The sequence below is a fragment of the Dunckerocampus dactyliophorus genome, chromosome 18, assembly GCF_027744805.1.
Source record: "Dunckerocampus dactyliophorus isolate RoL2022-P2 chromosome 18, RoL_Ddac_1.1, whole genome shotgun sequence".
Lineage (NCBI taxonomy): Eukaryota > Metazoa > Chordata > Actinopteri > Syngnathiformes > Syngnathidae > Dunckerocampus > Dunckerocampus dactyliophorus.
The window spans coordinates 12,663,283-12,677,550 of NC_072836.1; the positions used below are offsets into that span (position 1 = coordinate 12,663,283).

Consider the following 14,268-nt stretch of genomic DNA (forward strand, 5'->3'; position numbering starts at 1 on the left):
TGGAACATTTTCATTCATTGCAATGATGTCTGCCTCCCTCTGGGCTCCTCTGGCTCCCTCTGGTGGACAGAGGCAGCATCCCATCCATCCATTTTCTATGCCGCTTGTCCTCCAATGAAGTGTTTGCTCAGGCAAAATGCATTATGAGAAAATTTAAAAATGTTGGTTTTATTTCATTTTAAACTCGCACTGGTGTTTGCATGTATACATGTTTGTATATTACTGAGGTACACCTGTTGAGTGTTCAGTTGCTGTGTGAGTAGTTTGGTGTTCAATACAATTACAACCATGGAATTTCCATTTCATCTACAACTAACAATTTAAAAATATACTCTACATAGAATATCCTTGTAAAGATCTCTGCAAATTTGGGCAATGTGTCATATTGAAAAGCCTGTCACGAAAATGCCACAATCCATTCTTTCAAGTTCTCCTGTATACCACCACCAAGAGATGGGTAAAAACTATGTCCTTCGCCTTCTCCATTCTCTTCAGTTCTTGTGTATACCACCACCACCACCAAGAGATGGCTGGTGATGGATGACTATGTCCTTCACCTTCGCTGTGCACGATATCTCTAGAGAAATTTAATTCCTTGATTCTCAACATTCGGATGGTCTTCATTAACGGCCATCCAACTTTTTATGGTCATAATATATTGTCATCGTATCTTGTTATTAAAATGAGAAAGAACCTACCGATGTTTTGATGGAAGTCACAGAGTTGAGCTTCAGCAGCAATTGGTGGCTCTGGTGGTGAGACACAAATATGGCATTTTCTCAACAAAGCCAAGTAAAAAAAATCACGATTTAAAGTGTGATTCAAATGTTCTGCTACTATAGAAGAGACCACTCTTAGACAAACAAATTTTTAGACTTGTGTGGTATTTTTTAGCTTGATTGACATATTCAGTTCATTTGGAGCTGTTAAGACATACAAATATATATAATCCTTATATATAATCCTGTCCTGTCACTTATCTTTCTGTTAAATAGAGACAGGAAAAAATGGGCATATTTCAGACATAGTTGCTAATGGTGATTAATCATGATTAATTAATTTAAAAACTGTGATTGAACTGATTCAAATTTGTAATAATTTGACAGCCCTACTAATTATACAGCAAAAACTTTTTTCAAGATTGTTCGGACAGTGTGTTGTGCTTAATACACTGATTTTGTCACACACTATCTTTCTGCTCACCAGATCAGTGGCGTGTCTTATCTTCTGGACTATTCCAGTGTAACCAAGATACTGCAGAGACAGCCAGAGAGGTAATGCTCGCATCTTCTCCACAGGCTGGCTGGAGGTCAAACCTGCAGCCAGAGACTAAGACAGAGCAACAAACAGTGAGTCATCTATACATAGACACATACTAGAGCAACAAATATCTCATCTTGTCTTTGGTAGGCATGGGTACCAAAACTCTGTACCATACTGATGCTAGTGTGAATGGCAGTAAACAGGCTGCAAAATTAAGTAGCTATTGGTGCCTCATTTCATGAGAATGAAATTAAGCAAAAATGAGGTACACAGTCGGTCAACTGTCATGACAGTTTTATGCATTACGTTTGTTTTTCCCCTGCAGAAACAACAGTGAGCATTTAGCCAAAAATGCTCAGGCGCTGGAAAGTTGGGTTGTACTTCACCTTAAAGCGCAGACTCAGCCACTTGCAGAAAGTACTTGAAGGTTAACTTAACTTTGCTCATTAATACACGACGCTTGCATTTGTGCTATGTTCAAAATTCCAGTTCATATTGTGCCAAATGTACAGTCGTATGTATGTTTGGGCACCGCTGGCAATTTCCATCATTTTCATTAATAAATCATTGGCTGTTTGGAGCTACTATTACATTTTGATATATCACATAACTGATGGACACAGTAATATTTTAGGAGTGAAATGAGGTTTATTGGATTAACAAGATGTGTAAAATGCATCAAAACAAAATGAAGACAAGTGCAGAAATTTGGGCACCCCCGTCATTTATTTCATTTGAATACCTCTATCGACCTAGCAGTGACCTAACATTTGGTTTGGTGAGTTCATTAAGCCTTGAATGCACCATCAGGTGCATTCAATCATCTAATCAAAGGTATTTGGCAGTTGCAAGTTGTTTTTCTATTTGAATTTCCTGTGTAGATGGGCAACATGGGGTCCTCAAAATAGCTGTTAAATGACCCGAAAATAAAGATAGTTCAACATCATGGTCTACGGGAAGGCCACAGAAAGCTATCTCAGAGATTTCAGTTATCACTTTCCACTGTGAGAAACATGATGAGGAAAATAGAAGACCACAAACTCTCCAGGAAAAATATCAGAGGCAAAGGCCCCAACAACATCAACTTGCTGCAGATAGTGTCACTGTGCATTGTTCAACAATTAAGAGGCGGAAGCTTCTAGAAGCTGTTATTTTTGCAGAAATATAATTTTTTCTGTTGTGGTGGCCACATTTTTAAATTTGATTCGATGCATACTGCACATCTGTTAATCCAATAAACCTTATTTCACTCCTGAAATATTACTGTGTCACTTATTTCATAATAGTAAAATTAAATTGTAGTTAGAAACACCCAACGATTTATAAATGAATGAATGATGGAAATTGTGACGGGTGCCCAAACTGAAAAATAAAGTGGTGTGAATATTACAATTCTTTTTTTCCCATTCCCTTTATCAGCATTGATGCTGGTTTTGCTGTGATAATTATGACAATTTGTTATGAATTTTATTTCATATGGGTGAATGTATTCAATACCTATTATTTTATTTATATTCTTCAAGTATTTGATTTACTATTGTGTTCAACCTGGCCGCACGGTGGTCTAGTGGCATGTTGGCCAACACAGGAACAGCCTGGAGATCGGGAAGACTTGGGTTTGATTCTCCCTTGGGCATTTCTGTGTGGAGTTTGCGCGTGGGTTTTCTCCGGGTACTCCGGCTTCCTCCCACATTCCCAAAAACATGCAGGTGAGGTTAATTGGCGACTCTAAATTGTCCATAGGTATGAATGTGAGTGTGAATGGTTGTTTGTCTATATGTGCCCTGCGATTGGCTGGCGACCAGTCCAGGGTATACCCCGCCTGTTGCCAGAAGTCAGCATGCCCTTGCGACACTAATGAGGATGAAGCGGTATAGAAAATAGATGGATGGATGTGTTCAACTTTCACAAAATTCAGTATCAAAATTCAGTTCAATTTGTATGGTTTCTTTCTTGAAAGTCCTGTTTCGGACACTTTTTAAGCATCGGTACGTACGTACCGGTGATTAGCACCGGCATTGAATAATATGTAAACGATAACCACGGTTGGGTTTGGCAAAGCAGTGTACAGTCATCGTAGCAGCCTACCAGCGCTGGGTCTTCATGTCTATAGAGAGTAACGGCAGTTACAGCGGGCAGTCCAAGCCACAAACCTGGCGTCAGTGTCATACTGTCACTTTTGGTTGCTACCTAGAGGAGAAAGAGACAATCATAGCAAATCATGAGTATGTGTTTCACTAACACGTTGTATTACCTCATTATCAACAAATAAGAACTATCCCTATCTATATGTAACAGTATGCCACAAAAGTACCCCCCACCCCCCCACCCCCCACATTTCTATTAATATTTTATTCTATCTTTTCATGGGACAACACTAAAGAAATGACACTTTGATCAATTTAAAGTGGGCAGTGTACAGCTTTTGATAGCTATACAGCCTTTAATGTCTAAACTGCTGGCAACAAGAGTACAACCCTCAGGAAAAAGTCCAACTTGTGCTCAAAGTGTGAATATTTAGTGTAGATAACATTATTTTCCAACACTGTCTTAACTCTCTTGGGCACGGAGCACACTAGAGCTTCATAGGTTGCCTCTGGAATCCTCTTCCAGGCCTCCATGATGATATCATGGAGCTCGTGCACGTTAGAGACCTTGCACTCTTCCACCTTCTGTTTGAGGTTGACCCCTAGATTCTCAATAGGTTTTAGGCCTGGAGACATGCTTGGCCAGTCCATCACCTTTACCCTCAGCTTCTTTAGCAAGGCAGTGGTCATCTTGAGGTGTGTTTGGGGTCATTATCTTGTTGCAATACTGCCCTGCGGCTCAGTTTAGTCAAATCATTCTCTGCTTCATGGACCACAAGACATGGTTCCACTAATGCTGGGGTGTCCAAACTTTTTCCACCGAGGGCCACATACTAAAATATAAAAGGATGCAAGGGCCACTCTGATATTTTCTAAAGCAACACATGTATGCTAAGAAATTATTGTTAGTATGCACATCTATCTTTGCTCTTTTTTTCTCCATTTTTGCTGTTTCTTCTGCAACTTTCATCTTAAGTACTCTGTAAATTTTCTTTTCTTAATTTTATGACTTTATTTCCATAATATTTGGACTTTCCTGTAATATTAGAAATTTCTCCCCAACTTAATATTTCAAAACATTACAACTTTACTTTGTTTTGTTTGTTTCTCATAATATTATGAGTTTATTGTCATAAAATTGCGACTTTTTCTCATTAGATTACAACTTTTTTGTCTTAATATTTTAACTTTATTCTTGTATAATTACTGCTGATTTTTGCATTTTTGCTTGTTTTCTTTCTCATTAGAATACAACTTTTTATTTTGATTTTAATAAAAATAACGTATTCTTTCAACTTATTTAATCAATATTTTTAAGATGTGCCACGAAGCAATAAAAAAGCAGACACGATCCGCAAAAGGCCCCCGGGCGGCACTTTGGACACTCCTGCACTAATCCATGTCACACGGATGGATCATCTCCATAGTCTGATTGTCTGTAAACTGTTTGCAGGTTTTCTTGTGCATCATCATAACAAGGCGGACCTCATAGCTTGGTCTCGTGATAACAATCTCCATCTCAATACAGAGAAGACCAAAGAGATGATCACTGACCCAAGAACAAGGGAAAAGGAGCCGCATAAACCCCTGTAGATTGATGAGACTGAGGTGGAGAGGGTGAAAACCTTCAGGTTCCTTGGCACATACATCAGCGAGGACCTCACCTGGTCTCACAACACCCAACAAATTATGAAGAAGTCCCAAAGGAGACTGTACTTCCTGAGAAGACTGAGGAAATTTGGCATGTCCACCACAATCCTCAGTTGCTTCTATAGATGCACTATCGAAAGTGTCCTTACTGCCTCCATCACTGTTTGGTACGGTAACGGTTATTGGTATTAATGTTTTTTCTTTTTTTGGGACAAGAATTTCATTGCATTGTGTAACTACCTGTTTTACTGTGCATATGACAGTAAAACTCATACAGTATATACTGTATGTATGCAATACACGTTGCTTACTTATTGCTATCGTTGTATACATACTGTATAAATAAACTTTGCTTACTTATTGCTAAACATCAACTATTTTGATGGCTTTCATAAAACCCCCCCAAAAAACTCACTTCAAACCCCAGAAGAAAACCTAGAAGAAAAGTCACATTGTCTCTTTCAGTTATTTATTTTATTTAACCTGGAGTTGTTTTAGCACAGCATGTATAACTATTTAGTTTATTTTGTTGGCAACTACACTGTGTTCCAAATTATTATGCAAATGATGTTTTTCTCTGATTTTGCTAACAAGTCAAAATAAATTACAGTCATCATAATTATCAAGCCATCAACCTTTAGAGTAGAATTTGAATGTTATTGAACCAATGAAAACAGTATTTTTTTCAAAAATAAAAACTTATATGCACTGTTCCACATTATTATTCAGAACAGTTTTAAAGGATTTGACTGGTTGTTAAGAACCGAAAATGGTCATTTGTTAAGTTTGCAGCACAAGTAGGCCATATTTACTGAAAGCAAAAGCTACTTCAATCACTAACATTTTAGTTAACACAAGATACCTTCTTTGATAGAACCGTCACAATTCTTACATTGAACTTGTGAGTTTTTGGAGCATTTCTGCTTGAATTGCTTTGCAAGAAAGCCTCCCACAGCTGCTGTTTTGTTGCGATCTGCCTCCCACCCTCATAGATTTTTTGCTTGACAATGCGCCATATGTTTTCAATTGGGTTGAGGTTAGGGGAAAAAAGGGGGGCCAAATGAGTTCCTCTCCTTTTATGCCCATAACAGCCAAAGACAGAGAGGTAGGTATTCCTTGCATCTTGAGATGGTGCATTGTCATGCATGAAGATAATTTTACTACAGAAGGTACGGTTCTTCTGTACCATGAAAGAAAGTCAGAAACTCTACATACTTTGCTGAGGTCATTTTCACACCTTCAATGACCATAATGGGCCTACCAGCTCTCGCCCAATGATTCAGAATGACTCAGCCACCTCCTTGCTGATACCACAGCCTTGTTGAGATATGCTGGCCATACTCTACTTCATCCATCCGAACCACCTAAGGTTGCACGGCCGTCATCAGTAAACAAGATTGTTTCAAAATACATCTTCATGTATTTGTTAGCCCACTGCAACCGTTTCTGCTTGTGAGTATTGGTTAGGGGTTTATGCATAACTTCAAGCCTCTGGAAGATCCTACACCTTAAGGTTAATGGGACTTCAGAGGCACCAGGAGCTTCAAATATCTGTTTGCTGCTTTGTAATGGATTTTTAGCAGGTGCTTTCTTGATTCGATTTGTCTGGCAGAAACCTTTCTCATTATGCCTTTATCAGCACAATCCCAGTTATCTGAATCAGCCACAAATTTCTTCACGAGAGTAAATACATGTATAATATTTTGTGTAAAGCAACATTTCAGATTTACCATTATAGCAGAATTGACCTGACCCAGCACCAGCGTAGCCAAGTTGACCCTGAAGAAGAAGTCAAATGAACATGACACAACAAGGTATCATTACACAGTAATGGTAATAGAGACTATCAATTTACTATAGGCACTTAAGAGCTGTAATTACAATAATCACTTCTGCCAGTGCAACACAGCCGGTTACATGATATTAAATTATCTTACTCTTTAAATAATAATCTTATGCACTGACTCTGGGCGGCTGCATATCAGATTTGTAGGTTTTTCATCTGCACTCACCATACAAGAAATGTACTTCAATGAATTTAATACAAGTAACATATAAGATCACTTTAGGGGACCATCAGATCACATAAAATTACTCACCCCTCCACATGGAGCCACATTTTGTATTGATCACACAGGTCCCTGAGACGCCCCAATTTATCAGTATGACCTGCCCCAGCGGTACCTGAAGAAATGTGCAGCAAAAAAGTGCCAAGGCAATATTATATTAAAACAATTGAAAACACACACTAGCACCTAAACGTGAGATCTTATCCCAAAATGTTCAGACATGTTAAAAATTAATTTGTATTTGACTGAGTGAAATTTGATCCACAAGCAAAACTTAGTACTTGGAGGAGAAACCCTTGTTGGCAAGTACAGAGGTCAGACGTTTCTTGTAGTTGGCCACCAAGGTTCTAAATAGTCACAACTCAGGTGAGATTTTGGTCCACTCGTCTTTAAGATACTCCACTCCTGAAGGTTTCAAGGCTGTCGCTTGGCAACTCAAAGTTTCAGCTCTCTCCACCTATTTGCTATGGGATTAAGGTCCATAAACTAGCTAGATCACTCCAGTATCTTAAAGTGCTCATGGCACCAAAACACATGCTAATTGTATTTTTGGAGTTAGAAATAACATTGAAAGGCATATTTCCTGTGTCAGATGTGTACCCGAATGTTGACATATTTATCCTTTTTTCACATCTTATGCCACTGAACAACAATCCTGTCAGATGGGAGGAGGAGGAGGAGGAAGTGACGTCACTTCGAGAACACTCCCTCTCAGAAGTATGTAAGGAATACATTGTTTTCATGTTGTTGTGGTGCATTTTTTGTTGATTTTCTGTTGTTGTTACATATTTTTTGGAAATTATGCACGCGTGTTGTGTGACTGGCTTTTGCTCGAAAACTCAAGCAGATGAAGTAAGCCTCTCCATCATTCGCTGCATTAGATTCGTCCGAGTTATGTTAGCCACATTTCGCTGACAGTTGTTTTGATACTGTACCTCAGATAAAGTTTGGATGTGTATTACCAGAGGGTGCTTTTACCATCAGCTGTCCCAAATATCTTTCCTCGATCCAGACTGGAACCCAGAAAACGTTTGCCAAGGTGGCAGTAAGTAAATTCACATTTTTTCTACTAGATATTATTCTACGACTCTTAGAATAATGTGGGTTTTCATGCCAAATTTCAAGGCTAGATAAACAGGAACTGCTGCTCACGCGTCTTGTATCTTGCAGTTTCTGCATAGATCTGACAGTGTCATTAACTGCCAGTCAAAACAACATACCTGTCATCAAGGAAGTGGCAGGCACAAGAAGCCGTGGGCAGAGCAGAGGTGTGGCTGAGACACAAGACCTTGGTGGGAACCGTGGCAATGGGGAGGGCAGGCCTTGGCAGCTTTCCCAAGCCACGCTACGACCGGGCTCGGGGCAATGAGAAGCGCAGACTTGTCCAAAACGAGATTCGGGAAGAGGTGAAGGAACAACGCTGCTGCAGGATGGTCGGCATGTCCAGGCAGGGGGCATGGACAAGGTGGGAGCATGTGGAACCGCGCAAACTATCCTGGGCAGAGCTCTGGAGAGCTGAACCTCTGCGGACAAAGTTTCTCATACAATCAGTGTATGACGTCCTCCCAAGTCCAGCTAATCTGCACACCTGGGACCTGGCAGACACTCCAGAGTGCAAGCTGTGCCAGAGGAGGGGAACCATGGAGCACATCCTGAGCTGTTGCCCAAAGGCTCTATGGGCGGGGCGGTATTGCTGGTGCTACAACCAAGTTTTAAAAGTCTTGGCGGATTCCATCTGCGCTGCAATACAGTACATCAAGTCCCAGGTCACCCCAAAGTAGGCAATCACATTCATCAGAGCAGGGCAGAGGATAAGCCACCAGCGGAACACTGTAGGAGGGCTTCTCACCACTGCTAGTGACTGGCAGCTCCAAGTAGACCTGAGAAGGCAGCTAAAGTTTCCGGCAGAGATTGCTACCACCTCGCTCAACTTAGCAAGTGGTGCTATTGGAGCTGACAGTCCCCGGGGAAGACCGGGTCGACGAAGCCAATGAGCGTAAGAGGGCCAAATACTCTAAGCTCATTACGGAGTGCCGGAGAAAAGGCTGGAAAGCCCGCTGTGAACCAGGTGAAATCGGTTCGCAGGCCACTCACTACAGCGAGTGTTCAAACTCTTTGGAGTTAGAGGACTGCAGTCAAAGAAAGCCACCAAGAACATCCTCGAGGCCACAGAAAAAGCCTCCCGGTGGCTGTGGATCCATAGGGGGGATCCATGGTGCGCTACTTGGACAAAAGCCGGGGTCTGATCAACCCCGGTTGGGTCGCCCGAGCAAGGGTGTCTGATGATTAAAGACCCAAAACACCCTATGAATCCGGTTTATCACTGATGACGTGTGCAAGTATCACCGTGAGGTGTATTTAAATCTATCGATTTGATAATCACAACTTCATTGGACTCGGATTTTATAGGTCTTTACTGGCAGATGGCAGCAGTATGACAAAAACGTTTTAATTAGTGAAACTCTATTTTTGTATTGCTTTTTTTCTTGAGCTGCTCTTTTGTTCCCTTGGCCGTATGTTGTTGGTCAATATCACACAAGAAGAACCATCCACAACCCATCTTCAGAGGAATAGTCCCAAATCAAAACGTTTCCAACTCTCTTGTTTTGACAAAAGAGATGGTGCTCTGGATATATATATTTATGTTACATTTCTCTTCCTTAAAACATGTTGAGTCAAGTGAATGCCCAAGAACTCAATTACTTTCTCCAAAGCCATTCAGGTAGACAGGCCCATTTTAGCCATTTTAGTGCAGGAGATACCTTGTGGGCACAGCAGGATCTCAACACAGTGTTTCCAATTTTTTTTAGTGACTATGGTCCCAACATTAACAACTCTTCCATTGTAATTATGGTCTGATTCCTCTTGTCGGAATCCTCCTTACCACGTCAGATGTGATCTTGCATGGCACTCTAGAGTCAAGGCGATTGCCTGTTATCTGTCACACCAATAGCGGTTTTGTTCTCACCAAGCTTCTGCAGCAAGGACAGGACTAGTTTGCGTGTCTCATGGAAACATATGCTGTCTGTGGGGGTTTGGATTATTGCTTGTTGGGAGGAAATCGGATTCTTACATCACTCAACAAAACACAAATCAATTTATGTATTATTCGATGTTTGATTTTTCAGAATTTTAGATATTCCATCCCTCTCTGTTCACATAAACTGAGCAAAACTTCTGACCTTTTCATATCTTTGTAATGGGGTAGCTGATAAAATCTGCAGTGGTTCAAATAAGTTTACATACACCTCATACATACATCTTAAGCTTGAATGTCACATTCATTTGATTTGATTGGATCATGATTTATTGGAATGTTTTTTTTTCCAGGACGGAATAATAAATTGCAAAATTTTTCATTTATTTTACATTTGATCTCATTTACAAAGGGTCAGTACATACCTAGAAGCTCAAAGAGTTTATATTCAGTGGTGTGAAAAAGTGTTTGCCCACTTCCTGATTTCTTTTTTTCTTTTTCTTCACACACGTTTCATATAATCAAACAAATTGAAATATTAGTCAATGACAACACAACTGAACACAAAATGCAGTTTTTAAATGAAACTTTTTATTAATAAGGGGAAATAAAAACATGGCCCTCTGTGAAAAGGTAATTGCCCCCCCGTTAAAACATAATTTAAGTGACAGTAATTGAGATCTATCAGTTGGGAAAAGGTTATAAAAGCCATTTCTAAAGCTTTGGGGGCTCCGGCAAACCACAGTGAGTGCCATTACCAACAAATGGCGAAAACATGGAACAGTGGTGAACCTTCCCAGGAGTGGCCGGCCAACCTTACCAACATTACCCCAGGAACGCAGCGACGACTCATCCAAGAGGTCACAAAAGACCCCGCAACAAAATCCAAAGAACTGCTGGCCTAACTTGCCTCGGTTAAGGTCAGTGTTCATGACTCCATCATAAGAAAGACACTGGGCAAAAACGGCCTGCATGGCAGAGTTCCAAGACAAAAACCACTACTGAACAAAAAGAGCATTAAGGCTTGTGTCAATTTAGATAGAAAACACCTTGATGATCCCAAAGACCTCTGGGAAAATAGTCTACGGTCTGACGAAACAAAAGTTGAGCTTTATGGAAGGTGTGTGTCCCATTACATCTGGCGTAAAAGTAACGTCGAATTTCAGAAAAAGAACATTATACCAACAATAAAATGTGGTGGTGGTAGTGTGATGGTCTGGGTCTGTTTTGCTGCTTCAAGGACCTGGAAGACTTGCTGTGATAAATGGAACCATGAATTCTGCTGTCTACCAAAAAATCCTGAAGGAGCATGTCCGGGCATCTGTTCGTGACCTCAAGCTGAAACCAACTTGGGTTCTGCAGCAGGACAATGATCCAAAACACAAGTCCACCTCTGAACGGCTGAAGGAAAACAAAATGAAGACTTCGGAGTGGCCTAGTGAAAGTCCTGACCTGAATCCTATTGAGATGCTTTGGCATGACCTTAAAAAGGCCGTTCATGCTTGAAAACCCTCCGATGTTGCTGAATTACAACAATTCTGCAAAGATGAGTGAGCCAAAATTCCTCCACAGCGCTGTCATAGACTGATTCGCAAGTTGTTGCTGCTAAGGGTGGCCAAACCGTTTATTGGGTTTACGTGACAGTCACTTTTTCACGCAGGGCCATGTAGGTTTTTTCTCCCTTAATAGTAAAAGTTTCATTTAAAAACTGTATTCTGTGTTCAGTTGTGTTGCCGTTGACTAATATTTAAATTTGTTTGATGATCTGAAACATTAAAGTGTAACAAACAGGCAACAAAAAAAAAGAAATCATGGAGGGGGAAAACACTTTTTTGCATCACTGTATATAGCTGTGATCAAAAGAAAAGCAGAAACTTGAGGCAAGAAATACTATTGAATTCAAGAAATACCCCATGGCAAAACACAAAGGTGGTGTCCATGTTTATCTCGCTGCAATATGGTGTCTTTGGCAAGAATAACATCTTCAATGAAGGTAAAAGTAACCTAAAATGTTCTTCTATCCCTTTCAGTCCTCATTTGTATGTACTCAAATGCATTTCAAAGTGTTTTCTGCATGTAAAACTTTAATTACAAAGCTATAAAAAGTGTTTTGCTTCAACATTTTTGGCTTTCTGAAACAGATTAATTGGATTTACATTATTTCTTAAGGGAAAACATTATTCGGTCAGGGTGCGAGCATCGAGTCGGATCTTCTGGAACAGATTAATGTTGCTAACCAAGGTTCCACTGTATGATGTTAAGAGTACTATCAATTTTATGCAGGCCAGTTTCATTAGTTTGTTTTTTTCCACTTACTTCAGTAATTCTTGTGTTTTTCCTTCTCTGGCGTAAGGGTACCAACAATTTCAACCATGCGTGTATATACAGTATACATATGCCACATTTAGAGTTAATTCAACATCCTGTAGGAATAGTGGTTTTGTTTTACCTGCATTGGCGATCAACAACAAAGGGAGCTTCCCACTTTCTATGTCTTCTTTGATTAGTTTGTCCAATAGAGCAACATCCTATGCATCAAAAATAAGATATTTATATAATTTCCATCAGTTCCAATCACTACTTTCATTTGTGTTCTCCTACCATTTGATGCTGGGATCCAAAGAGGGTGTTGCATGGGACTGTGCACAAACTGGAGAGAGGCAAGCCAAGCTAATGACACAAAGACTGACATTAAAATACGCTACAGTAAATACCTACCGGTAGGTTCCCAAATTTTTCTACAGTAAAATATACCAAAGAACAAGCTCAAAAAAGTCCTTTTTGTCCGCCTACCTGGTTACACACATGTTGTCCCAGGCCAGGCCTGCAGGATGCGCTTTGGTAGATGACAGGCTGCTTTGAGCTGAGGACAGCATAGCCCTCAGAGGCATACTCCTCATAGCGCGCGTTGATAACGAGTCGAGAAACTTTGACCAAACCTTCCCTGTCATCTTCATGGAAGTAAGCTGAACCGTTCTCATATCTAAATGACAGAATAGACAGGTGTGAATGAAATGTCAGCGACAAACATCTAAAGACAGGCACTGAAAACAGAAAGCCTTGTGTCATGAACAACAACAAATGACAAAAAAAGAACACATAGCAACATGGACAAGACAGGTAATTATTGGCCCTGACACAATCAATGCTACTATAAGAAAGCACCTGGGTCCTCACCACTAACAAATGATAAAGTAAGGTGATTAAAGAACACAATCAGAGCCATGGTGCTGTCACAACACAAAACTATGGTTCGAGCACCACCGAAGAAAGTGCAAAATCTCAACGCTTGCTGAAAAAACATATGTCTTCATGCTTTGAGGTTTCTAACAATGGTACATGTGTGCTGTACATTATCACGTATTTATGAATTATTACTTATGGTGAATGAGATGTGTGTTCTGCAAAACAAATTCTGAAAAAATACAGCAATCCATCATTTATTGAGGTTAATTGATGTATTTATTATTATAATATAATATAATATAATATAATATAATATAATATAATATAATATAATTAATTATTGTTAATTGGTTCCAGACCAGACTGCGATAGGTGAATTTCTGCAAAGTAGGATTCCTTATTCATACAGTATATTGAATATTTTTGTAGTTAAGAGCATAGAAAACCTGTTTAAGACCTTCTAAATACAATTTTTAACCTTAGGGCATACCTACAGTAACCTTTACAACCGTATTAGCCAATATAGGAGACATAATACCAAAAAATACGCCATTTAAGACATAAATAAGATCTGTGCTCATGTGTGTCGCTGTAAATGCGTTGCGGTGTTGAATGGAAGTGAGTTCAGAGTTGAGTCTTAGTTTGCTGTGTGTTACGGCCACAGCAGTAGTTCGTGTTAGGTGTTACTGTGCCTGTTGTGAGATAATTCAAACCAGAAATAAAAGTCTGTTGTTCTGGCGATCAAGTCTGGTGCTTGTGTGTCTCACCGAACATTGCAGTGACAAGTAGAGAATACTACATAAATTCACATCGTCTTTGAATGCGTCTACTGAATTTGTATTTTAGACCGTTTTTGAAAAACCGTGACAGGTTGAAGCTGCGAAATTCAAAGTGCGAAGAGCTCCGCAGCCCTGAAGATTGTTTCTAAGACTACGTTTACACTGCAGGTCAATTCAGATTTTTTTGTTCATATGTGACCTGTATCTAACTTTTTCATGTCCGTGTAAACAGCACAATTCCATTCTTCATTTGTATG

General features: G+C 39.8%; 1 protein-coding gene across 4 annotated transcripts in view; it reads right to left on the bottom strand.

Annotated features, from left to right (window-relative positions):
* Positions 1-14,268, bottom strand: part of pdxdc1 (pyridoxal-dependent decarboxylase domain containing 1) — a 53,406-nt gene that overhangs the window by 20,608 nt on the left and 18,530 nt on the right. For all 4 annotated transcript variants that reach the window (XM_054759080.1, XM_054759079.1, XM_054759078.1 and 1 more), the window contains 8 exons: positions 12,840-13,029; positions 12,648-12,716; positions 12,496-12,574; positions 7,100-7,184; positions 6,731-6,779; positions 3,352-3,453; positions 1,204-1,329; positions 699-749 (listed from right to left, as the gene is read on the bottom strand). In XM_054759080.1, the coding sequence (XP_054615055.1) occupies positions 699-749; positions 1,204-1,329; positions 3,352-3,453; positions 6,731-6,779; positions 7,100-7,184; positions 12,496-12,574; positions 12,648-12,716; positions 12,840-13,029 (751 nt within the window). The remainder of the gene's footprint in view (positions 1-698; positions 750-1,203; positions 1,330-3,351; positions 3,454-6,730; positions 6,780-7,099; positions 7,185-12,495; positions 12,575-12,647; positions 12,717-12,839; positions 13,030-14,268) is intronic.